The following is a 27,789-nucleotide window of genomic DNA, read 5'->3' on the forward strand; positions in this document are numbered from 1 at the left end:
ATGAATACGCGGCTGTCTAAATACTGGCCGCACTCCATCTAGTTGTGCGGTCAAAAACGAAATTCCAATTAGAGTTCTGCAACCAAATTTCATTCAATTAAAAACTATTTACAAATCTTGTTAAACAATAAACGGTTAAAATATTATTGAAAATCGAACATTAACAAATAAAAATGCGTTTGGAATAACTGAAGATCTGCGATCTGACTAGAATGGAGGATAACTTGGCGGGAATCTGACCAAAAGGGTTGAATTATCAACCCTGTCCACTACATGAGTCCAGTTGAGCTGTTTGAAAGCTGCTTTCAGATTGTTCAGAGCAGCTTTTGTGTTTGTGTTTTCGTATTCCTGCATCAGCTTTGAAGCCACCAATCCATATAGCTTCCTGTGCCTGCAGTATTTGAGAGCTAGTTGGGAAGTTTTCGTGTCAGTCATGGGATCTGTCAGCTTCTTCAGTGTTTTCCAGCTTTGTTCCACTTTTTCTTCAGGGACAGGGGACATGTCCAACAAGGCGGTACACTTCTTTTGCAGAAGATCAATCATCTGTAAGACAAAGCAACTAATTTTCAGTGGCAGAAATGCACCTCAACGCCCAGATTAAATATATAACAAATTAAAACATAGCCAACGGCAACAGACAGTTGAAATAGCTGGTCTTTCTGTTACGCGGCCCAAAATTATCAAAACTTTGAATGAGAACATATTTGGAATTAAGCTTCAGCTTTCCTTCGCTTTTGTTAATTTCATCCAATAATGTCATCCAATCTTTTGTTAATTTTACCCTTTTCAACACAAAGACGAAGTTGCGCTTCGCAAACACAAGCGAGGAAAACGCAAAAAAGAGCTCAAAACAAGTTAAAATAAGGAAAAAATTAAAAATTCACCTCGAAAAAAAAGTTCGTTAAGATTGAGAAAATCATGTTCTCACAACTGCTCTACTACCGCTTGTAATTTTACTAACACTAGGTAGCAATAAAGCAGCTAGAAGTTCTATCAAACTGCCAATGTTAAGCAGCAAAAATTCGATCAAAAAACTATTTAAATAATCCGGATTTGAATAACCGAACTGTTGATTAGGAGTCTTATGTCCTCGCATCTGCACCATTGTAGCTTGAAAGTAAACTAGTAGCCCACTTAATGCTGGATCTACATGTTCGTTCTGACACGGAAATGTGTAATTTTTTCAATGTTAATTTAAAAAAATGGGTTTTACGCTAAAGCCTTGTGTTTCTCTGCCGAAGAAGGGGATTAACAGCTTATATAAAGGCAACGACTACTACTGTCTCTTTCAATTGGAGTCTTCACCTCAGATTTGGCTGGGTAGTTTAAAAAAAACAAGATCAAAAAAATCTATCAAAATTCAAATGTTTGACTTTTCCTAAATCCACTTTTTCTCTACTAAAACATGAGAATAGCCTCAGCTGTCCACACCCTAATTTTTAGATAGAAGATTTCCGCATCCATGTTTTAGGATTGAACCCTTAAATTCAGATTCAGCTAGTAATTTTTGGTAATGGTGACGAAATTTCTATAAAAAAGGTAAAAACTTGAAAGGAAACTTCAGAAGACCATATCAGCTTTTCTAACAAAAACAGGGTAAAAAAATTACGCAGGGAAAATCTAAGCACCATGTCAGTTTTAATGAACACCCAATCTCAAAATTAGCATGATAGTTTTTTTTTAAAAAAGAATAACTTTTCAAAAAATGGTTAAATTTCAAAACAGGGCACAGTCACTTGCACAGGTAAGAATTGCATAACTTATTTTTTTCTTTCGGTTGAACTTTTGATCTCCGACTTGGCCAGGTAGTTTTTAAAAAAAAGGTTTTAAAAACTAGCCAAAATGCCAAAAAATTGTCTTAATTGAGGCTATAACTTTTTTCTACCAAATTTAGAGAACAGCCGCTTGAGAGGAAGAGATGCCCATAATTTGTCATTTTGATTGAAACCTTCATCTCACAGATTTGTGCATTTAATAATTGAAAAAAGAAAACAAATATCAAAATAAAATCGCCGAAATGTTCGAAAGCCGTAGAACGTAAGGTAAAGAAAAAAGACTTGCAAAATATGCAAGCAGAGGAGAGCAGCAGGTTTTTTCATACGTATTACTTTTTTGAAAATCGGCAGTAGTTCAAGAGAAAAACTGAAATTTTTGCGAAAAAAGCAAAATATTTTCTAAGTGTCGCAAAAAAAAAACAACGAATCCAATACATTTTCATGATAGATGTTAATTTCAGATAGAAGCTTTCACTAGCCAAAAAAGCAGCAATATATGCCATTAAATTGTTTATAATTAAATTAGCTAAAGTATGATTAAATTGAAACATACCAAAAGGGCACCAAATGAGCACTTTTATTTGCGACTTAGGTTAGAAAAAAAAACTTCTTTGTAATAATACACTACACTTGGCCTGTGTAAAAACCTAAAGATGAATTTTGGGTCCGTATATCAGAAAAGACCCGAAATAGCGCGAATAAACAAGAAAGATCAGTGGTGATAAATTCAAAACATGGCATTGGTAAATAGCCTTCCCTCGCTCGGTTTAAATTATTTGACATTTATTTCCCTGCAAGTTGTCGCGTGTTACAAAAAAAATCAATTCATAAATAATTTTTTCTATTTCTGATGAAAAATTTCTAATATAAAATACATCAGCGTACTTTCGATAATAACTTCAAAATGTGGCACTGGGAAGAAGCTATCCCTCGCTCCGTTTAAATTATTCGAGTTGTATTTCGTTGCGAGTTGCCGCGTATTACGGAAAGATCAATTTATAAATAATTTTTTCTATTTCTCATAAAACTTTCAAGAATAAAATATTTCAGCGTACTTTCAATAATTACTTCAAAAAGTGGCACTGGCAAATAGCTATGCATCGCTCCGTTTAAATTATTCGAATTGTATTACGTTGCGAGTTGTCGCGTACTACGAAAAGATCAATTCATAAATCATTTTTTCTATTTCAAATCAAATACATCAACGTACAGCTATCTCATTTTCGTCATAAAAAATTGGGAAAAACTGTTAATTCTTAAGTGTTTTCCAGCTTTGTTCCACTTTTTCTTCAGGGACAGGGGACATGTCCAACGAGGCGGTACACTTCTTTTGCAGAAGATCAATCATCTGTAAGACAAAGCAACTAATTTTCAGTGGCAGAAATGCACCTCAACGCCCAGATTACATATATTACAAATTAAAACATAGCCAACGGCAACAGACAGTTGAAATAGCTGGTCTTTTCTGTTACGCGGCCCAAACTTATCAAAACTTTGAATGAGAACATATTTGGAATTAAACTTCAGCTTTCCTTCGCTTTTGTTAATTTCATCCAATAATGTCATCCAATCTTTTGTTAATTTTACCCTTTTCAACACAAAGACGAAGTTGCGCTTCGCAAACACAAGCGAGGAAAACGCAAAAAAGAGCTCAAAACAAGTTAAAATAAGGAAAAAATTAAAAATTCACCTCGAAAAAAAAGTTCGTTAAGATTGAGAAAATCATGTTCTCACAACTGCTCTACTACCGCTTGTAATTTTACTAACACTAGGTAGCAATAAAGCAGCTAGAAGTTCTATCAAACTGCCAATGTTAAGCAGCAAAAATTCGATCAAAAAACTATTTAAATAATCCGGATTGGAATAACCGAACTGTTGATTAGGAGTCTTATGTCCTCGCATCTGCGCCACTGTAGCTTGAAAGTAAACTAGTAGCCCACTTAATGCTGGATCTACATGTTCGTTCTGACACGGAAATGTGTAATTTTTTCAATGTTAATTTAAAAAAAATGGGTTTTACGCTAAAGCCTTGTGTTTCTCTGCCAAAGAAGGGGATTAACCGCTTATATAAAGGCACCGACTATTACTTTCTTTTTCAATTGGAGTCTTCACCTCAGATTTGGCTGGGTAGTTTTCAAAAAAAAACAAGATCACAAAAATCTATCAAAATTCAAATGTTTGACTTTTCCTAAATCCACTTTTTCTCTACTAAAACATTAGAATAGCCTCAGCTGTCCACACCCTAATTTTTAGATAGAAGATTTCCGCATCCATGTTTTAGGATTGAACCCTTAAATTCAGATTCAGCTAGTAATTTTTGGTAATGGTGACGAAATTTCTATAAAAAAGGTAAAAACTTGAAAGGAAATTTCAGAAGTCCAAATCTGCTTTTCTAACAAAAACAGGGTAAAAAAATTACTCAGGGAAAATCTAAGCACCATGTCAGTTTTAATGAACACCCAATCTCAAAATTAGCATGATAGTTTTTTTTTTAAAAGAATAACTTTTCAAAAAATGGTTAAATTTCAAAACAGGGCAAAGTCACTTGCACAGGTAAGAATTGCATAACTTATTTTTTTTTCAGTTGAACTTTTGATCTCCGAGTTGGCCAGGTAGTTTTTGGAAAAAAGGTTTTAAAAACTAGCCAAAACGCCAAAAAATTGTCTTAATTGAGGCTATAACTTTTTTTCTACCAAACTTAGAGAACAGCCGCTTGAGAGCAAGAGATGCCCATAATTTGTCATTTTAATTGAAACCTTCATCTCACAGATTTGTGCATTTAATATTTGAAAAAAGAAAACAAATATCAAAATCAAATCGCCAAAATTCCTCTGCCGAAATGTTCGAAAGCCGTAGAACGTAAGGTAAAGAAAAAAGACTTGCAAAATATGCAAGCAGAGGAGAGCAGCAGGTTTTTTCATAAGTATTACTTTTTTGAAAATCGGCACAGTAGTTCAAGAGAAAAACTGAAATTTTTGCGAAAAAAGCAAAATATTTTCTAAGTGTCGCAAAAAAAAAACAACGAATCCAATACATTTTCATGATAGATGTTAATTTCAGATAGAAGCTTTCACTAGCCAAAAAAGCAGCAATATTTGCCATTAAATTGTTTATAATTAAATTAGCTAAAGTATGATTAAATTGAAACATACCAAAAGGGCACCAAATGAGCACTTTTATTTGCGACTTAGGTTAGAAAAAAAAACTTCTTTGTAATAATACACTACACTTGGCCTGTGTAAAAACCTAAAGATGAATTTTGGGTCCGTATATCAGAAAAGACCCGAAATAGCGCGAATAAACAAGAAAGATCAGTAGTGATAAATTCAAAACATGGCATTGGTAAATAGCTATCCCTCGCTCCGTTTAAAATATTTGACATTTATTTCCCTGCAAGTTGTCGCGTGTTACAAAAAAATCAATTCATAAATAATTTTTTCTATTTCTAATAAAAATTTCTAATAGAAAATACATCAGCGTACTTTCGATAATAACTTCAAAATGTGGCACTGGGAAATAGCTATCCCTCGCTCCGTTTAAATTATTCGAGTTGTATTTCGTTGCGAGTTGCCGCGTATTACGGAAAGATCAATTTATAAATAATTTTTTCTATTTCTGAGAAAACTTTAAAGAATAAAATATATCAACGTACTTTCAATAATTACTTCAAAAAGTGGCACTGGCAAATAGCTATGCATCGCTCCGTTTAAATTATTCGAATTGTATTTCGTTGCGAGTTGTCGCGTACTACGAAAAGATCAATTCATAAATCATTTTTTCTATTTCAAATCAAATACATCAGCGTACAGCAATCTCATTTTCGTCATAAAAAATGGGAAAAACTGTTAATTAATTTAATCGGGTGTTTTCTACCACGCGGCCAAAAATACCAAAACGTTGAATGCGCCGCCAGTAGTGCTAATTTGAAATAGCAGGAGGAAACGAATAAAACTAGCTTAGGAACGAAAAGGCAAAACTTGCTAAGAATTTCAAAACTAATATGGTGCAAAATTCGGGTTCAAGATTTAATCTAAAAAAAAAACGACCAATTTCAGCTTTTTTGGTCAATCAAAAATTACGCCAAAACTATTGGTTCAACAGCTGACAAAAATATATCAAAATGAGCCTCTTGTATAGCTCAGCAAAAATCAAGAAGTGTATAATCGTCTGTTTTGTAGAATCAAATTTACTTTTGTTTGATGGCCAAAAAATGTCAATTTTATTATAAGAAACCTAATTTAAATCAAAACATATTTTAAATGCCCCTGTTAATTTCTTTTATTTTATGCCCTTGTTAGGATATTATCTATATCTTTAATTTTTGTTCAGCTAAAGAAGACTTACGTTGATATATTGTTGTTAGCAATCATTACGAGGCCGAACTGTGCATTTTGTGACTTGTCAATGGATTCCGCAACAGGACGGAAACAGTTTGGTCGCGGATTCCCCGACCTTTCTACTTTTCTTTGATTCTTATATATTGTTTTGGATACCACGAACAAAAAATTAAAAAACTGTAAAGCTCAAAATCGCTCCAAAAATAGCGGATTATGCGGAATCAGCATCTAAATTTGCGGATTTCGGAACAGTTTGTGGAATCCACACACAAAACATCAAATGTGCATTGTTCACTGTCATTATTTCGCAAATGTAAGCGGAATCCGCAATTGCAAGCGGAATCTGCAGTTTTTGATGGAACCCAATAACAAAGATAGTTATATAACCATTTAAAATTAAATTTGTGGTTTTCTGTTGGTCAATAGCGATATTTTCTAACATTTCAACCTCATTTACTGCCAACAGTTTAATCTCAATTACTGCCAACAATTCAACCTCATTTACTGACAACAGTTTTTTCCAGCTTAAATCCTTGCGCAAAATCGCAATTAATGAAACAATGAAAACCAACTGAAATAAGCTAAATCATGGATTAATCTTCAATAAATTTCCTTTCAATTCGGCTATCCTCCTAATAATTTCAAGTTAATTTCATGCAAGATTCAAATTAATTTCCGACTTTAATCCAAAATTCAATTAGAATTAAGAGATAAGAGTGTAGAAATTAGTTCCAAGACATTTTCAATTGATAATCTTTGTGCTGATAATGCAACTTAGTTAGGTAAGATTTTAGAGAAAACCAGAAAAATTAGATCATAACTTAAAGTTTTGATCACATACATATTATCAAGTCAAAACTAAAATTCGCTTATCCAAAAAAAAAACGATTTTGTTTATTCATTTCACAGAGGCGAAGCTGAGCTTCGCACCACTTGCAATACAGCAATTATAGACTGAGTGCACCATGACGCTAAATGGTGCAAACAGAACTTCGAACGATGCTACAACTGAAGACTTTGGGGTTGAAGTGGGGTTAATTTTTGGCAATCAAAAATTGGTGCCTTAGTTATATTGATCTCAAAGTTGCAACAGTTTAAGGACAAAAAATTCGGTAATTGAGCCGACAGAATTGAAGCCAACATCCAATAAGCTGAAACTCAGCCAAAAACTTTCATCAAAAAAAAAATATTGAAAAAAATCCATGTGACGCCCATATAATATTCATGATGAAAAAAATCAGTAGCTCATCGAAAGTAAACTACATAATTTAGAAAATGAACCCACAGAGCTTTAGTCCACAACCATTAAGTCGGAAAATCATCAGAAGAAAAATAATATGAAAACTCTAATTTATACATACTATAGTTTGATTTTTTTTGAGAAAATGATCACGTCAGCATCATAAGTGATTCAACTGATTTTGTTGAACTAGTTGTTAAGCTGAAAAAAAGACAGTCTATATCAAAAAAAAAGAATGTCTATATTCCGATTTGATAACGTTTGCTAATCGCAAGCGTAACTACGATGGGTTTCCAAAAAAATTTTCCTCAAAAAAGCTTGCTGGGGTATTTATCCCAAATACTAAAGGAGTTCATCCACGACTTTAGTTAAACAAGGATTTACGACTTGTTCGTGGATTCCACTGACAATGGTTTAAAGCTCAGCAATTTCGTCATAATTCCACGAAATATCTAAATAAAAAAACGCAAGAACTGGTTTAGTTCAATATAACAACCAAAATTGCAGATTCCGCTCACTAATTGCGGAACCCGCTTAGTTTTGCGGATTCCACTTATAAATTTTGCTGATTAACAACTTAAATTTTTCAGAATCCGCTTACAGTTGCAAAATCAACAGTTACAAAATCTACAGTTGCAGTTGCAAAATCTGCAATTCCAAAATGTACGTTAGAGGATTTTAACGCAGAATTGACAAAAAATTGTTGGTGAAACTCACTTACATTTTGGAACATGATTAAAGATTTGTCTCTGGATTCCACTGACCAACAGACACAAAACTGTGCGCCTATCCAGTGTACAGTTTGACCTCGTAATGATCGAATAATTAGTTTTGGCGCAACTTTAAGTCAAACTTAAATAAAATTGAGCGTGAACAATTTTGAATTCATTTCCTGAAAGAAAAAAACAGCCAATCGAAGATTGGAAAAGAGTAATGAACGCTTTTTTGATAAAATGAAATCAACTAGAGAAAACTGGATCAAACGGTAAAGTTTTTATTCCGCTGCAAATCTTAAAATTAAACTCCACTTTCAAAACTAGAAATCGTTCTCTTTATTCGCGCCATTTCTACGTTTGTATTTGGAGAGTGCTATTTACGTCACTTTCAGCAGATGAATTCAATTGAACTCAAAAAGTACATTATAGCTAAGTGCATCAATATTTTAAGACTTTTTCCTGAAAAAGAAAAAATCAACAAGACCTATATTAGAGTCTTCACTACGCTCATTACTCTTAATAAATCACCAAGATCTACCTAATAATATTCATTACCTTCATAGCTCTTAAAAGGTTCGCTTTGTGGGAATATAAGAAAAGAGTACTATTAGATAAGAGATCCTCGAAATTTCTCAAACTGGTTCTTTTTTCAAGTTTTAACATGCAGAAAAAAATAAAAGTACTTGATCTAGAAAGCTTTGAAACATAGCTGATTTAAAACTACTGGAAAAAAAAAACAAAAAAAAGACTAAAAAGACTGAGAACAAATTTTAGCGTGAGTAATCTTTGCCGCCTTTCTTTTGTCAATTCTTCTTTATTAGCCCTGGCCCTACTTCCACCGTTATACATTTGGCCTTTCTTCCGAGAGAGAGAGAGAGAGAGAGATAGACAGTGTGAAATACTTTGGATCAAAATATTTCATACAGAAACAAAGCGTAGGTTTGCATCACTTGCGACACAACACAAACATTAAAAAAAAAGAAATCAAAAAAAGTTGAAAAAATAGGTCTACCAAAAACTTACTTTTCGCATGTCTCGATAGAAGTTCATTCTAGACAAACACGCCAGACCATTGAGAATTAAATTAGCAACGGAACTTAACTAACGAATGGGGAACAACGCCGACATTCTTTGCGTTGAGCCGAAAAAAAATTATAAAAACATCTTTGAAATTAAAAAAAAGTACAATGAACAACACTTGCACTTGCAACTACAATGAAAGTTGCTAACAGCACAAGAAAAACCCAAATGTGGCAACTAAGCTGACAAAACTTGAGCAGTAAAACTAAAGTCCGACTATTCAATTTTTACGAAAAAAAATTCAATTGCATACATACCGAGGACCGACCGGGACTCGAACCCCTGACCTCAGGGTGCAAAGACAATGGCGTTATCTCTAGACCAAATAGGAACGAACCTGAAAATTGTTTAAGGTTCATTTAACAGTTAAAATTTTTGAACACTTGCAAAAACTACCTGAATTTTTTAAAAAAAGGATCATTTTTGCCGAAAAAACAACAAAACAAACTCAAAGCCGACCATTCAATTCTCTAGGGAAAAACTTTCAATTTTATTCATAAAAAGGTCGGGCAGGGACTGGAACCCCAGACTTTATGGTGTAAAGGCATTCACGTTACCTCTAGGCCAATTACGAAAAGGTCTCAGAGTTGCTAGGGATCACTAATAAAGCAATTTCACAATTTCTTACAGACGAGTAAGATAAGTTGTTTACGGGGAAAAAAGTCTAGTTCGCGATTACAAGACCATTGCTCTCGCAAATGTAAAAAATGCAACGTATTAACTAGAATGAAAATCGGAGCTTCGCATCAACTGCGATATACCGCAAGCGCAACTTCGCAAGCTAGCAAATAGAAAATAAGAAGAAAGTAACTTTAAAAAACTTTCGCAAAAAAGAAAATAATTTCACAAAAAGTAAAAAAACACACAACCGCCAACTTTTACCGAGCAGCCCCTACGCCGAAAATAAGTGGGTGGACGCCCATTGAGTCGAAAACAAAAAAATCCACAAGAAATTGCTGTCATAGAAAAAAATTCAAAAATAGGTTCAAAATTTTGATATCTAGCAACAGAAATTGCCTAAATTTTTCAAAAAAATTCACATCAACCTTTTATGCCTTTGAAGCGACACAAAATAAGGTAACTAAGCCGATAAAAAGGACGAAAACCTTCAGTCCGACTAAAGCTTTGACAGCGAATGGGTATTAACTTTAAAAATTACAGGAGTAAATAAGAAAAACACTTGCATCTACGATGAAAATTGCCGACAGCGCAAAAACTTTTCCCGAACCTTAACATGCTGGAAAAAAAACAAGGCCAGGCCGGGACTCAAACCCTAGACTTTATGGTACAAAAGCAATCACATTACCCCTAGGCCAAGTGTGAAAAGGTCGAAGTTGCTAAAGTTCACTTCACAAAATAAAGAAAGCAACTTCACAATTTCTTATAGATGTGAAAGAAGAAAAGTCTGATTCCTGATTACAAGACACTTGCTATCGCAGGTGTTAGTACCAGCTCAGATAAAAAATTTTCTATTTTAGTTTGTTTTTCTTAAGACAGATTCAAATTTCATCTTCCTCTCAGCAAAGAAAAAGAAGTGAACTTAAAAAGAAGTCAAAAGACGAAAAATCGAATGTTAGCGTCAACGAAACTCTCATAACAACTTTGAAAGGGAAGCGCGCCGAAAAAACGCATTTTTTGGTCAAACTGTTCCAAAAAGAGCCAAATAACACCTTTTAGGCCTGTTTTTTCCAAAATGTTGCATAAGGATGCAGATTTTACATAAGGATGCAGAAAAATTGAGAAACTGCTATAACACTGTGCTCCTGTTAAGTAAAGATGGTTGAATTTCCTATCGCACAAAAAAGGCTAATATCGTCTTTTCACTCATTCACAAAAAATCGAATCAACAAACAGACTTTTCCAAAAAACGAACCAAAATTTCCTGCTAAAAACTCTTCAAGTCGTAAGAATTGAGAAAACAGCATACCTGACTCTTTTGCTTTTCAATATCCTTCGCATTTGCGTCGCCAGTGGCTTCCTTCTCGAACTCCTTAGCACCCCCTGAGACTAGTAATTCGGACCCCGCAGCTCCATTGCTTTCTTCATTATCCACATTAACTTCCTGTTCCATGCTGTTGCTCTTACTTGAGTCTGCGCTGGATTTCTTCCGAATTATTAGATCTTCTCTAGCATTCTTCTGACATCCGAAGTAAGCGAGAATATGGTCTAAGTCCAGCTTTGCAAGGGCCATGTCACAAACTGATATCAGCTTATATCGAAGCTTTTCTTGCCTTTCGGTTGGACCAGAACCTAAACCAAAGCACCTTAAAACAAAAAGGTTTTTTCTCCTATCTTCCGAAATTCAAAAATAGTAGCGCGCAAAGCTGCTTCGACAAACACAGATCTTGTAAACTTTTCGGAACTCTTTTTTTTTCGAATTTTATTACTAAAATTGTTTTAAATTTCTGAATGTTACAAATAGAGGAGTCCATTTTGTTTATCTGAATTTGCATTTATCTGCTCTATAGTTTCGAGTTCAACAGAAGGTGACTTGCATTCAAAAGTATGTATCTTCGGCAACATTTCGGAGACTGGATCGCGTGCAACTTAAGTTTCATATTGCTGTTGAATCTTTTAAAATTATGCCAATTGCATGAGTTTGAGATTTGAAGTTACACCATCTGAATGGAGATGCGCGAATACCCTTCAGTTGTTCCGATAATAATACTTCTGATACATGCTTACTTAATGCGACCGGATAAGTTATGTATAACTGTTTTAATAACTGTCACAAACATCAGAAAAACTCCAGAGAGTACCTTGACCCAGCATGCACATGAGAATTTCAATTTTTTTGGAAAATCACAAAAAACGACGGCATATCAATAAAACTTAAAGGCTTCTAGGAGGCAAGATTTGCAAACCCTACGAGTACCCTGACAGCACACAACTATAGGTCTAGGACTTTCCTACAGGGCTGAGTTTCAAAAATTTTGAATTTTATTAAAATTTATAATAACTAGAAGTTTATAATACCCAGGGTTTCTTGAAAGCTTTTGAAAAAGCATAAAAAAGTCACATCCTGGAAGCTTAAAGTATGTGAGCAGTGGAGCGCAGCCTGTGTTTAGACAACCGCGTATTCATAATTGTCAGTATTTAGACAAATACTGTATGAACCAATCAGAATCGAGAAAAGACATAAATAATCCAAAATAAACTATAATTATTTATTATTTTCTTCTTTGTCTCGATTCTGATTGGTTGAAACAGTATTTGTCAAAATACTGACGAGTCTGAATACGCGGTTGTCTAAATACTGCTATGTAACCGTGAGCAGTGATAATTGGAGGCATTATTTTTAACCCTAGAGAACCATGACATCACCCAGCCATAGGGTTGGGAATTTTAATTCATAATGTTTAGATTTTATTCAACCTAAGCTTTTTGAAATTGCGTTCAAAAAAAATCTCAAGAACTAAAAAAGATTTGGCTATTCATATTTGGAGGCCAATTTCGCAATCCATGAGAAAACCCTGACAGCACCCCACCATAACAGATTTGGTGAAATAAACGCTGAAAAACGCACGTTACATAATGTATAGATGGATGATTCCCACCTTTATGCTACCTAATAGTGCACTGCCCTCCCGCATCCCACCCGACATCATAGCGACAGCCTTACATTCGGGCCTTCCAATTGGCCTAGCATTCATAAACTGGAAAATCGAAACAATTTCTTAAGCATTGAAATATACCCTATAGCTTACTTAACCATGCATAGATACGTTGTGCGCTTAACCGTTGCGAAAAAGCTAAAAGATGGCAAGATACGTGTCACACGCATTTAAATATAGTAGAGATTTGAATGCTCGTTTGATAAAGCGAAATTATTAAATATTTCATTGAAAAAACAACCGGGTTGTACTTACCCAGATATGTTGTGAAAGTTATATCCACATTCAAATCATTCGCAAACTCATAGACCAGCTCTTCGTACATCTTAACTGCATCTTCCGCATTTATTGTCGTCGCAGTCTTCTGAAGGTACGACAGTTTTGCTTCTTTTATAAACTCAGGATAACTCTTTTCCTTGACCGGTTTCTCATTACTGGTTGCAGCAGTCGCTGAATCTTTCTTTGGAGAAATACACAGCGGGCCCAGTTGGTACTTTAACGGATAGGAACTACAAGATTTTCCAGGCTCGTTTCCTATGAATGAAATTTTACCCGAGAGGTAACTACCCGAAGTGTACTGTTTCGGCAGTTTATCTTCGGCAATCGGTGAGACGAACATATGCGTCATTTCCCCTTTCGCTAAACTGGTGGACTTGAAGGTTCGTTCTGAGACTAATGCGTGTGTAGTATAAAAAGAGAGATTTATGTTGGGTTGTTTTCGCGAAATTATGAATTGAAGAGCTTGAAGTTTGTCCAACACTTCGTATTTCGGGTGTCTAATCCACATTTTAATAGTGTAATCACCTGCAGAAAAATGTATTGTTAGCCCAATAAATTTTCAAAAGAAAAAATGACAAAAAGAAGAACCCTGATAGATAAAGAATAGAAGCGTATTTTTACCATCCTCTATACAAAAAAAAACATATTCAAATTCTGGGTACAAATTAGCAATTTATGGACAAGTGCTTTCAAGAGCAGTGTTGACTGGAAGTCTTAATAAGGCGATAACTTAATTTCTGAACATACAAGGGACACGATTTCCAGACTATCTTAAGAATGCCTACTTGTTTTTGTTGACTATTCTACATTAATTCACCACTCATTTAATTGTTTGGCGTAACTGCTAGTCAATTAAAACACTTCACGGTAAGTCCAACAATAAATCATGGTTCCTAAAAGCAGTTGGGCGAACATTTGCGACACCTATTTTTCAAAAAAATCAAGACACTATCAAAGGAACCAAAAGACACTAAATTTAAATGGGATGATTACTATTACTTCTAAGAATAATGGAAGTTACACACAATTTCTCCAAAAAAGATACATTCTTTTTCTGGGAATTAAAATAAGATCTAACAATGAAACAGGACTGTTATGTTGAATAATAGCCCAGAGGAGACGTCACTCGACAGATCGAAAGATCTCTTGATGATATCCCAAGTTGGTGCTTCATCAAATTATGATTAAATCGATCTTTGATTGTAACATACCGAATTGATGAAAATAAACAATTATTATAGTTATTCCTTTGAGTCACTTAGGAGAGCACGGAAATATTGAGAAAAATTGCACAGCTTGGCAACAAATCATCTCCCTTCCAATTCACGCACATGTTAAAAACAGACAGTAGGAATTGTCAATGAACGCAGGTAAACAAAAAAAACTAACTTTCCGAGATCCTGTTTTCGAAATATAAAGTAAAAAAATATATGACCTTAAAGCTATTTGAACTACTAGAACAGTCTAGTCTATGAGTGAGACTTTTTTTGATTGAAATCAACTGAAATCGGGATGATGAAACCAGTTTGAGAAAACTGGATCAATAGGCAAACTTTTAATTCCGCTGGGATAACTAAAATTAAATTCAACACAGGCGAAGCATTGCTTCGCAAAAATTAGGAAGTAAACCTCAAATTGCTTAAAAAAATTCGGCAACCTCTGAGATTCCAACCTGCGACCTACATATTAAGAGACACATTAACCATTCAGCGACAGAAGCTTAATAGGTTCTAAACACTAGCCACAAATTAAGCAGAGAACAGCTATGTAATTTCCAATGCTACATTGAAATTTCGACATAGTGAACACTTTTAATGACCAGTTATATTTGCGAGTTAGGATAGAAAAAAAGGTTCGTAATCACACACCAAGCTGATCGCAAGTGTAAAAACTGGATCAATAGGTGAAGTTTTAATTCTACTGAGATAACTGAAATTAAATTAGTAAATTTGAAACTAGAAGTCTATCACTTTTTACGAGGCCTTTACACTTTTGCTGTTCGATAGAGAAGTTTGCCTTCCTTTTAACAAAGGAAATGACCTGAACTTAAAAAGAAATCAAAAGTCGAACCGCGAAAAATTAAATTTGAGCCTGCACAAATTGTAAAAATTTTTCCTGAAAAAATCATCTTGACCTATATAAGAGTCTAAACTGCGTTCATCGACTCTTAGACATTAAAAAGCTAAGAGGTAAATTGTTCTCGGGTAACATATTGCCTATCATCAGTCTGCTTCTATATTCTGGATTTGAATACTTTAATAGATGTCAGAAAACGCCTGGCCAAATTTACATTTGCCCACCTTTCGTGAGACTACATGAGTATTTGTCCGCTTTGAAGTCGCCATATCCCATCACTTGTTTGTTACTGTCAAACATAATCCACATCTGGCTATCATACTGGCTCTCATATAACATCGAACCCAGCAGAGGACATTCTGGGTACACATCCTTCTCCTTCCCACTGTGGCTGTACAAATAGGTCAACTCCAGGGCATACATCAACTCTTTCAAATCACATGATGATGCATCTTGTTCACTCGTCTCTTCGCTGATTGGCTGACATAGATAGCGCCCGTCCACCATGGGTCCAAGGGAGTTGCAGTCTCTTTCTGAGTCGAGAGGAACAATTTTGTAGTCGGTGGGCCGTAAAGGGGTAATGAGGTGATTCAAAACTGCGTTGGGTTCCACTGTGCAACGACTGAGGCGGTTCTAAATCACAGAAGTTAATTGAAGCTTTTGAAGTCAACGATGAATACATCAGCTATGTCCATATGCATTTAAATCCCCAGTTCAAGATTTAAACGTAATTTCGACCACTGAACAAGAGGCAGAACTTTTTTTTATGTTGAGCCCGATAAAAGTAATGTGGGTCGAGCGATACTTCATATTAAAGCCCTTTTAGTCGCGGTTTTATCAATATCATCAAAAGTCTACAGTTTTTTTTAATGTATCTATTTTTGCTAATATAACAGTGATAAGAACTTTGTGTGCTACTTGCACAGCACCCGACTATTTTATTTCTTCTGGGTTTTTCATCAAAAAATTTCATCATAATTTTTCAGGGTCGCCACTGGCGAAGCGGGGCTTCGCGCCATTTGAGAAACAAAGGTAAATGATACGCATTAGTTTCAATTACTTAGTATCGCAAAAAGAAACGAATTTCCCAAAAACTCTTAGAATCCAACCTTAGAAACTGCAATGACAACTACCATACACTAAAAATATATCGGTAACTGAGCAGTCGGAATGTAAACTAATAGATACATAATTTATCAAAAAAATGGCCCAACGTTTTTGTTGTTCAAGAAAGATGAACAACTCAGAGACAAACAAAAAGGTTTCAAAAAATGAAAAACATTTTGTGCTATTGGCTCCGATTTTCTCTAAGCAAAAACACAAATACAGGGTGATATCTTACAATAGGTGGTAATTTTGAGTATAGTGCATCTTTTAAATTTGAAAACGATAATGCATAATATAGTCATTTAATTTTGAATCACTTGTATTAAGACTAAGATAGTTTTTCTAAAGACATTACTCTGCCAAATGAAATGCTATTCAAAATTTCACATTTTACGCATCTTTTTTGGCTTTGAAATAATTTTTAAATAATGTGCGAAGTATAACAAAAAGCGATGCAGCTATTTAATTTGATCCTGCCACCTATTGTAATATATCACCAAATACAATTCCAAGGAAAATTGATAGTAAAACCAAGTTTAAAAGTATTTTTAAGCCATCTAAATTGGAGTTTAAGAAATTTGAGCAATTGAAAACCAAATAATTAGAAAATTCAAATCTTAAGCTAACTCAGTCACGCTGCGGACAAACTGCATTAACAAGCAGTAGCATAAAATATAGCCAATAGTCAAATGGAAAAGAGTCAAAGAACGCAAAGAAACAAAAGCAATTTATGATTGGCACTTTTTTGATAAAAGTGACTCAATTTGAGAAAACTGGAGTTTTGGGAAATGTTTTTAATCCGTTGAAAAATCTAAAAATTAAATTCCACTTTCGAAACTATAAATCAATCATTTCCTCGCGCCATTTCCTCTTTCGCAATCCGAGAGCGAAATTTGCCCACCCTTTACCAAACGCACTTGAATTGCACTCAAAAAGAGCACATATATCTAAGAGATTTCATAGATGCATTAATATTTACACATGCACTTTCTGTAGTTATTAGAGCATTTCAAGACTTTTCCCGAAACAAAAACGAAAAAAAAATATCAAGACCTAAGTAAGAGCCTGAACTACGTTCATCGACTCTTAAACACGACAAAATCAATTTTACAACTTCAAAGTAAAAAATATTTCGCTTTACAGCTCTTTGTGAAATCTGAAAGCTGAGTAATCTGAAATCCACTTTCGAAATTAGAAGCTGATCACGCTTTTTGTGACCTTTACACTTTTGACTTTTGTTGTTCGATAGTGGAGTTTGCATGCACTTTCTGTAGTTAATAGAGCATTTCCAGACTTTTACCGAAACAAAAACGAAAAAAATATATATCAAGACCTAAGTAAGAGCCTGAACTACGTTCATCGACTCTTAAACACGACAAAATCAATTTTACAACTTCAAAGTAAAAAATATTTCGCTTTACAGCTCTTTGTGAAATCTGAAAACTGAGAAATCTGAAATCCACTTTCGAAATTAGAAGCTGATCACGCTTTTTGTGACCTTTACACTTTTGACTTTTGTTGTTCGATAGTGGTGTTTGCCTTCCTTTTAACAAAGGAAATGAACTGAGCTTAAAAAGAAACCAAAAGTCAAAAACGAAAAATCATATTGAACATGAACAAATTTTTAAGACTTTTCCTGAAAAAACAAAGTCATCACGACCTATATAATAGTCTAGACTAGGTTCATTGACACTTCAAAAAAAAGAAAGCTTTTACAGCAAGCTTTGACACACGAAGTCCAAACCTTGTCATTGAAGGCAGAAAAACCCAAGTTTTAAAAAGCACAGGTCCTGGTCGGAATCAAACCACCGAACCTTTGCAGCCTTCAGCGGGTGTCATACCACTACACAAAAAGGGCAGCTGAACGTCACAACTTAATACTACCTAATAAACAAAACTCAATTTTGCCCAGTCTAGTTACAGATTTCAAGTCACTTGCTCTCTCAAACGTAATTTGAACTAGCCTCAAGATCTATGCGAAGAGGCGGCGCAAAATGATCCGTGGTGAAGTTGTCGCAGCTGGGAATGACTCCTTGGAACGAAACTACCATCTTGACAAAACTGTTCACCGACCACGAGTTCAACTGAGCCAGACACAACTCTAGAAGAACATTCGGTACTACGTGAAAGCTGTAGGACGTACTTGATTCGCTCTCCAATACAAACTGTTTATGATGCGACCATTCTGTGTGCATAGAGCACTCTTTGATTTGCACCATATGCAGATTTAACTTCGCCGCGGCTTCAGAAGACAATGACGTGAATTTAATAGTCACAAAACTTGCACCTTGAGGTGGTCGCAAAAACTTCCGAATTATCTTTCCCGAGGATAATTGGATAGAATCGAAACAGAATTCAGTATCACTCGACGTCTCATTGAGAGGTTTCAAGACAGTAACAGGAAACCGGAACAAAGGTCCATAGTCGAAATTCTTCTCATCATACGCCATGATTTCAGCGTAATGAGCACCTGGTTTGAGGTAGGACGTATCGACAGTAGCGTAAAACCCGCGCGTATTGTTAGTCATATATACACAACTCGGAACTGTAACCCACGATTCGGAAGCAGCAAGAGCTAATGCAACTGAGAAATCGCACTTGGTTTCACTGTCAACTCTCGGTGAAAATTTGACGTCAACTGTGACGTAATGTCTAGACACACTCTTGTCAAAATCCGATTTATTGTGTAGTAAAATTCCGTTCTTCTGGCCTTTAGCTGTTGTTGTTTTCAAGTACATATGATTCAAATTGTCCATTTTAGGCGCGAATTCCTTGAAGTGATTAAAACTTTTCAAACTCTGTACAACTCCAGCACCAGATGAGAAACTGCAATGATCTGGCATTTTCAAGGCAGTATTCTTCAGTGTCCTTTCAATTGAAGACGGTGTGTAATCTAAACCTATCTGTTTCAGTCCCGATAGAATAAGAGCGATATTCCCTGCAGCGTTAGGCGAAGACATACTAGTTCCATTCATAAGCTCTTCGCCCTTCATTAACGTCTGAGCTACACTCGTGATTGCGCCTCCTGGCGCACAAACTGTAACTCCTAGACCCCCGTCCATACAGGGACCTCTGGAAGACCAATAGTAATGTTGCGAGGCACAATTCGGATTGTCCAATGCATACTGTGCTTTCCGCATCGCCGGGGAGAGATAAGCTGTGACAGTGAAAGCTCCATTCAAAGATGCAGCGGGAGCACCGCCGGTTCGTAGACCTGGTCCTGCGTTTCCGTGACTGGTAACGAAGCACAGGTTGTATTTGTGAATTGATCTCTCGATCGCCTCCATGATTCTCCCTGCGTTTTGAAAAGCAGCTGGCTCGCCGAAGCTGTGACAAGATAATTTATACTTGAAAACTTTTTTAAAAACTATTTTTCTTAAAATAACCCCATTACTCGTCATGTTTGATTGGTTGTTTTCGAACAAGGACGAGATTAAAATGACTTGGGTCTGTTTTTTTAATACAAAATTTTTTGACTTTCTAGTTTTCAAGCATAACTGTAGTTTGCGATGTCGATTTTGTTTCTGTTGCAGTATTCCATGGCTCGCATAAGAGCAGTACCAGTCTCCATGGCACTCAGTCTGGAGTCTCCAATCTTGATACTGGAACATAATTTATAAAGATAAAATTATATACCACCTACCATTCGGAAAATAGTCAACCGCAGCTGACTTCCAATTGTAAACGGAAATGAATTTTATTCAATGCTATCATCAGTAATCATAAAACGATTTTTCACCATAAAGTTGTCCTGATCACTATATCTTAAACATAGCAAAAAGACAGTTGGAGAAGAGTAAATGAACGCAAGTAAAAAGAAAAAAACATTGATTTGTTTTTTTGAAAAAAAATTTTCGAATTTTTATTTAAAAAATAAATAGCCTTAAAGCACTTTAAATTTCGATTGAGGTTTTTCGATAAAAACTAACTCAATTTGACAAAACTGGATTGTTTTTCTTGATATAAATTCCAAAAAAGGCAGAAAATATCCCAAACGAAGTTACATGCACCATGAGAAAACTTACAAGGTATGCTAGAAAGAAGTCGAATCTTCAAAAAGTCCTTTCTGCCGAACTCTCGGTCTTTTCCTTTTCAAGCATGGGTGTTACAGCACTTAGGAAGAAAAGTGAACCTTCAAAAAAGTCGGGCTACAAGAGCAGCCGACAAAAATAAACATACGGACGATGGTCCGAAAAGGCACAAAAATTCTAGTTTGCAAAAAACATGTCGCGTTAGGATTCGAACAACAAGCCTTTGTCGTCTCAAGCAGTTGTGTTACCTACCTCTACGTCAGATGTGCACGATGGTTGATTGAATTCATATTTAAACATTAGCGAGAAAACGACAAAAAAGCAACTCTAACAAGAGAAATAAGAAAAGATAAAAAAGCTTAGAAAATTCGAACTTTTGCTGTGACCGATTCGATCCTACGACTAGGAGATTTAGAGTACCCTGTTCTCATATCTGCGCCACGAGCCCTTGACAATTCACTAACACTTAGAACAAATAAAACAGCTACATATGCTAATAAAATGCCCATGTGATCCGACAAAAGTGGCACCAAACACAAAAAGACTATTTGACACTCAATAATTTGGAATTTAATAAGTTGAGGGCATCCATATTCACTTTGCATGTAATAAATTGGAAAGCATAAAGCCAAATTATGTGTAAATCATGCATTTCAAAAAAATGCGTGATATAGTGAGTTGGAAACTTCCAAAAATCGATTTTTTTGTACTGCTGTTTGAAACAAGTAGCTTTTTTTGTTTCATTTGATGAATTAAAAATGCATCAACTGTATTAACTTATTAAAAATCGAATGTCAAAGCACATGCTATCAAAAACTCGTAAAGGTGGCACAAAAAGTTGTCCCAATATCTGCGACTTAGGTTGGAAAAAAATAAAAGTTGTACTATCACATTTTTCTGGTTAAAGCTTGCAAGTGTAATAATCAAGCGGTAACTGAGCCAAAAAACCTGAGCAGAAACCCTTCATACCGAGTAAGAAACATTTGAAAAAAAGCATTTAAGTCCCCCTAAACACACGCACACAAAAAAATTTCAGTCATCGAACGACAATGACAGGCCACCAAGTCAATATTAAATAAGCCGATACCTTCAATGAATTTTTAACAAATCGAGTTGGTAAATACTACCAAAATGAAAAGCAAATTTTGATTAAGCCGTATATTGAAAATGATAACAGTCTCAAAATATACATGTTGAAACAGAAATGCCCATTACATGAATGAGTCCAGGATATGGATGATACCTGTGAGCAATGTTAATTACCAGGGGAAAGTCTAGTACCCGATTGCAATAACTTTGCTTATCGCAAGGGTAAAAATTGAATGACATTTTTAATCTGAAAAGCAAAAATGATCCGATCATTTTGTCTACACCGAGAGAACTTAATGTGAAGCTCTCAGGGCAATCTGAGCCACGAGTGAAATAGATGAAATAGCTGATGATTGACATTAATGGAAAATGGTAATTTTTCAAAAATGTCGACCTATTCTTATCAGATCTGCCGTAAACACAATTTGATGGAGATATTCTGCAAAAAGCAATTTTCCGCGTCTCGTGTGGGGTGAAAATCGCGTTTTGAGCACCTTCTAGCAAGTACGCTAGAAAAAAGGGTTTTACTGGCGAGCGCAGAAAATAGTCATACCGAAAAACAATATAAAAAAGATAAGAAATAAAAAATTCTTGTCTCCCTTCCTCTCAAACCATATAAGCACACAAAAACTTTTTTCGGTCATCAAACGACGCAATAAGGGGCCACTAAGTAAAAAAAAATAAGCCTGAACCGATCAAGCCGAAAAAAAAGACAAACAATGAAGAAAAAAAACGAAATTGTAACAAATCAAGTTGTTAAAATTATAAACAATATTCGGCCAGATTTTCAACATGCTAAAACACTGAAAGCAACTACAAGGTACTGGTCAGATTCGAACTCACAACCTTTGCCGTCCCGGGCGTATTCGTTACCACCAGGCTAAGTGTACAAGAGACACTTCAGAATGTGAATTCAGCCAACGTACAACCAGGAGTCGATGAGTCCTGTGATCAATGTTATTTACGGGAAAAATTCTAGTACCCGATTGCAATACCCTTGCTAACCGCAAGCGTAACAACTAACTCATCTACTGAGTAAAAACAGTTGTACAGAAAAAAACCATGATGATGTTCCCTACCTGACAATCTGAGCTCCAGGTGCAACTCCGTTTAAGTCCGTATTATCAGGTCTGTATGCTGCTGTGATGGCGGCTACATGTGTCCCGTGGCTACTACTAGTGGCACATATCACTGTCGTATCTCCTTTCTCTCCATAGACATTAACTGTGAAGTTGCACATGCATTCCTGAGATATTCTGCCTATGTCATACTCCTCTTTGTAAGGGCGGAGCACTTTGCACGACTCGAGGTCACCTTGAAACACTTCTTGATTTAGGAGGCAACAAACTTCATATTGTTGCTGTTTCAACGTATTATTTTTGTATTCGCGGAAGTGTAGCAATAATCATATGCGCAGATTAGCATGCGCTAATGGCTTAACAAATGCGCTCATTCACTCGCAAAAAAGTTGGCTTAGATTTTCTTTAACTTTGATTTGCTGGGCGAAAACATTCAAAAAATTGTACGCTGAGTGAATGAAATTCAGTTAACAAATTTTGAAACAGCTAGCAAATCAGCTGCAATCTTTTAAATGCGCCTGCTAATAGACCGGTCCCCGTATTTCCCAATAGATCATTGAGATTTTTAAAAAAAATAATTGTTCCAATTTATGAAAACAAAGAGTCTTCCCTGGCAGTTCTGTATTTTTATTATTAGCCCCGTCCCTAATTTCACCCTTCTACCTTGGCTTTTCTTCCGCGCGGAGAGAGTTTTCATCTACGGAGATGTCCCACCTCGAGGAGGCGGATGACACTGGCTATTGATGTACAGATTTTGTGTCAGATCAGAGATCAATTTTTTTTCGTTCCGACCACTGAAAGCGGGGGGAAATTTGCCTTGGGGTGTTTTAGTATTTTCTTAGTACTTTTGCACGAAAAATCAGGTGCCACAAAAAATCATCAAGATGGGTCGAGTGATTCATCATAAAAACCCTTTCAGTCCTATTGAGTCGAACGACAATAAAAAACTTTGCTTTGAACATTTTGCTTTTTAGTCCAACTTTGAGTTAAGCGCCAGAAATGTCGTTGAACGTAATTCTAGTTACATTTTAAGGTTAGGTTACTTGTTCAAATATGGATTGTCTCAAGTTGGGTATTTATTCCGCGCTTTTTACAAAACGTTCGATAATAAAATTAAGACTTCGTATCCGGGCAAAGCCCTGAACGGTCCGATTACCCCTTAAGATCAAAGAAAACAGTCATCTTTCAAAAAAAATTAAAGAGCTGTAATAAGCGTCTGTCAATGTATTCATAGGTGCACAGAGGCCACGCTGCACATTGTAAACACAATAAAAAAGTAGCTAAAAAGTCAGAGAGAAACAGAAAACAAAAAGATCTTAACTAGTGACATTAACTAATGACTTTTGAAACATAAACGCTTTCTGCGGGAATTAAACCTCATTCCTCGGACATTCGAGTTTTCCAGTGACTGACTGCCCAACCAATTAGGCCACTGATGATTATCGAAATCAAAGACTAGCGAGAAAGCAGCAAAAAGAGCTTCAAAGTGCACAAAAACACAAATTTAGCATGTATTAAATTGGTAAGTATAAAGCTAAATTGTGTATAAATTATATCTTGCAAGAACTCCTGCTATAAACTGAATAGGAAAACTTCTGAAACGGAGTTTTTATTATTGTACTGTAATACAAAACAAATAGTTTTCTTGGTTCATTAGATAAACTAAAAAAGCAACAACTGTAACCTGTTAATAATCGAAATTCAACGCACATGTTATTATATAGCCAATTAAGCATTCTGCTGAAAAAAAAACTACCAGAGTAGTACTAAATTTTGCGAATAATATTGAAAAAAAGGGATCTTTAATCTTATTTCATCGCACTACGCTCCGGTTGTGCAAAAAAATAGTTTCCTGAAAACAAAAAGGAACCATTTATATATCACGCGTTAATTGTCCCAAATAGGCAATTTTCAAACCGTCATAAACTCCAGAAAAATGATCACAGGAGAAATATCTTTTTAAATTTCAGCTCAGGGCGTCAATACTTTTCAGATAGCATGAAAAAATGTTGCAAAAAAATATCTAAAAAGCCAAAATTTGTCCAAACAAAAATCCACACCGAGCACGACTATTCAATCCTTACTTCGAAAGTCAGACTAAAACAACATTTCTCGTATATCATGTCGAAGCCCTGAATTTCACGACTGCCCACTAATACAGAAAAAAAATTGTTTGAAAATTGCCTCTCATCAAATCGTATTAATCAGACCAAATTGCTCGCCCCTGACGCGTGTTAGAAGAACTCAACATATAGCGGTCAAGTAATTCATCCAAGCTAGCACATGACTCGCACCTATATGCTTCACGTTGATTGTTGAATGTGAAAAGAGCTTCCTAAAATAATTACAAAAAAAACATCATTTAAGGCAACCATAAATTTAAATGGTCATATCTCCAAAACTACATGGTCATATCTCCAGAACAGCCCACAATCAGGTTGAGAAATGCAAGCTTAGTAAATATTTTTGAAAAAAGAATTTCAATTTTGTCAATTAAATACTGAAACGAAAAGCTTTAAAAGTTTGCAATTCTTCTTCTTATAAGTTCTTCTTTACATCATTGTTTCAAGTCTGAGAGAAAGTCATTAGACGGACCATATGATCTAATGACGTTCTCTCAGGCGTGAAATTAAGCTGTACTTTATACGAAAATTTTGACAGTATTTTTTAACCGTAAGCCTGAAAAAAAATTATTTGTATCATTATGCTGTTAACTACGGACTATCTTACCACTGAAGCTGTTGTCTACACATACACACCATCCAGATCTCTTCGTTTCCAGGGCATCACAGAATGCACCAGGAGTTCCAGTGCCGTCATTCCAAGTGATTACATCAAAAACAGCTCCCTGGTCTGGTATCTTTTTCTCCAAACCTTCTAGAAGCTTCAATTGACTATTCAGATCTTCCTTTTCAAGTCGTAGCTTTTCTTGGTCTTTTTTCTTCGTGCCCAATTTACTGGTAAAACATGCATCGGACGATTTATCCTCTGAGCTTTCTGAATCTTTGGAGTCTGCAGTCGTAGATGATGATTCTGATTTCTTTTCAAGATGCTCGATTTCTAACAAACGCTTTCTTATACTTGCAAGAGCAGTGTCGTTTTGTCCCTCCCACAACCTTTTCTTTCGTTTTTCCAGAACACGGCGCTTCGTGCTAGGATAGTACAGGTCTAGAATGTTCTTCACACCTGCATTCAAGGTAAAATTAAAGCCAGACATTACATAAGTCAACTAATTACATGATAACATTAGTAATTAATATCCTTTTTTAAGCTGCCGAGCAGGACAACCGAATGCCACCAATGTTATTATGAATTTTTTACACAGAGGCGAAGCTTCGCTTCGCAAACACTAGCGAGAACACGATAAAAAGCAGCTCTCTAAAGTGCAATAAGAAAAAGTAGAAACACGCCTTGAATTAGCAAAATTCGGCTACGCCCGAGATTCGAACAAGCGACCTAGAGATTACACAGAGGCGAAGATTCGCTTCGCAAACACTTGCGACAAAAGGCCAGCTCTATGAAGTGCAATAGCTACCTCTGAGATTCGAAACTGCGACCTAGAGATTAAGAGTCTCACACACTAACCACTCAGCGACGGAAGCTTAACAGGCCCCAAACACTAGCCACAAAAAAGCAGATAACAGATGCTACGCAATTTCCAATGGTACAGTGAAATTTCCAATTAAGCGAACACTTTTAATGAACACTTTTATTAGCGCGTTAGGTTAGAAAAAAGAAGGTTCGTAATAATACACTAAGCTGATCGATAGTGTAATCTCGAGTTATTATTGTTATGAATGAGAAGGAGGATTACCCGGGACAAAAGTATTATAACAATAGAGTACCTATGCGCTTATTCGTAACCCCACCTGTTCCCATAGCCCAGTCTTTATTCACCTATTCCGTAGACATTGGAGGGATTATTCCAATCGGATGGTATCTTGAGTCTTCTCCCCGTCAGTCCAGTGATCATGCCCTCCGAGTCTGGACTCACTTTGGTGGAGGTATCCACATCTCCACTCCCAGTTGTATCTACACAGTCCAGGATTTTTCGACGCCCATCCGCTGTTGTCTAACAAAAAACACCAACTTTTAGAGATTAAAACGTGCATAAGTTACATAAAACGTGCATAAGGTACGTCATGATCTTAGTGGCTAAAACCGAAAACAAACAAAATTTGTATTAATCTCAGCGGTATTTTTGAAACATTTGAAAAAAGCACACCACTATTACGCCTTTCTTTACGCCAAGTTGAAAACCTACCTGAAGGCCCTTGGCCATGGGATCCACACCAGTGTCAATGATGGCCACTACAACCCCACTGCCGTCGAAGTCGGGATTGGCTCTGATAAATGCAGCTGCCTCAGTCTCACTCTTCGGGATCAGATCAGCCGCTGGGAATGTAAACTCAGACGCCAGATCTGAGTGAGTTACACTCGACATGATTACTGCTTCAGTTGTATGTTTGATGCAACCTTTTAAAGCACGCAGCGTATCAGATTAAAATCGAAAGAAAGATAGGTAAAACACACGTAGAAATCAAAACATTTCTGAAAAATAAATAAATTAGAGCTTTCGTCAGTGAATTTAAGGCTGCTATAAGTATCGCCAAAATGACGCGAGGGCTATTAACTGTTGAACAAACCTTGACTTTTTGAACCTTTGTGATAAAAGGTTGTTTCTTGTCACTGGAAACCTGGTCTTTGATTTAAAAAACAACATGATCAAAAAATAACTATGAAATCAATTTTATCATAGGCAAAGCGAAACTTAAAATGACAAAAACTAATAAGGGTAGCCGGTCACTGTGCAAGTAGCACAGAAGTTCCGTCCATAGTCTTAAGAAAATACAAAGTTTTTTAAAAAAATTATTGTCGTTTTTTTTTCGGCGTGGTGCGATTAAAAGATCTGAACAAAAAATAAAACTTAGGCATACTCGACAGTCATAGTAATACAGGCCCATTGGAAAACAGTTTTTATAGAAATATTAACAAAAACGAAAAAATAGGTTAAAATCTTTTTCGAACTTTTCTGCAGAAATTTTTTTATTAAAACTAACTTTACAAAGAAACTAATTTTCACGGCTTAAATTAAGTATAAAGAAGCTATAGTAAACCTGCATGCTCACCTTATTAGTTCGAAATTAGACCAAAAATTAAAAAATGTAAGCCAGTTTTTCTCAACACTGGACCAAAAAACTTTTGAAATTTTTAATGTAGTTCGATTCAGGACTGCAAGGGCTTTATTATGATTGATCACTCAACGTATTCCAAAAAATTTTCTGCTGTCTGATTTTGCGTGAAAAGCCAAAAAGTTGAAAAAAAAAAGAAAAAAAAATACACCAGAATACAAAGTTCCTCCCCCA

The 27,789-nt window shown here is 35.6% G+C and overlaps 2 protein-coding genes across 2 annotated transcripts in view; both read right to left on the minus strand.

Moving 5' to 3' along the window:
• The window catches only part of LOC134843588 (single-stranded DNA-binding protein 2-like), a 243,455-nt gene extending 222,620 nt beyond the window's left edge, over positions 1-20,835 (minus strand). Inside the window, exon 1 of the mRNA XM_063859734.1 lies at positions 20,824-20,835. The gene's annotated coding sequence lies outside the window, so the exon portion shown is untranslated. The remainder of the gene's footprint in view (positions 1-20,823) is intronic.
• Positions 1-26,979, minus strand: LOC134843584 (tripeptidyl-peptidase 2-like). Its single transcript, XM_063859728.1, has 10 exons — positions 26,688-26,979; positions 26,321-26,495; positions 25,154-25,609; positions 22,424-22,658; positions 19,722-19,826; positions 18,189-19,551; positions 15,342-15,750; positions 13,018-13,566; positions 11,076-11,398; positions 1-543 (listed from the first exon to the last, which is right to left on the minus strand). Exons 1-10 carry the CDS (start codon positions 26,865-26,867, stop codon positions 208-210), a joined length of 4,131 nt encoding a protein of 1,376 aa, XP_063715798.1. The 5' UTR covers positions 26,868-26,979; the 3' UTR covers positions 1-207.
• Between the last annotated feature and the right edge of the window lie 810 nt (positions 26,980-27,789).

The sequence above is a fragment of the Symsagittifera roscoffensis genome, chromosome 4 (assembly GCF_963678635.1).
Source record: "Symsagittifera roscoffensis chromosome 4, txSymRosc1.1, whole genome shotgun sequence".
In the NCBI taxonomy this organism is placed as follows: domain Eukaryota; kingdom Metazoa; phylum Xenacoelomorpha; order Acoela; family Convolutidae; genus Symsagittifera; species Symsagittifera roscoffensis.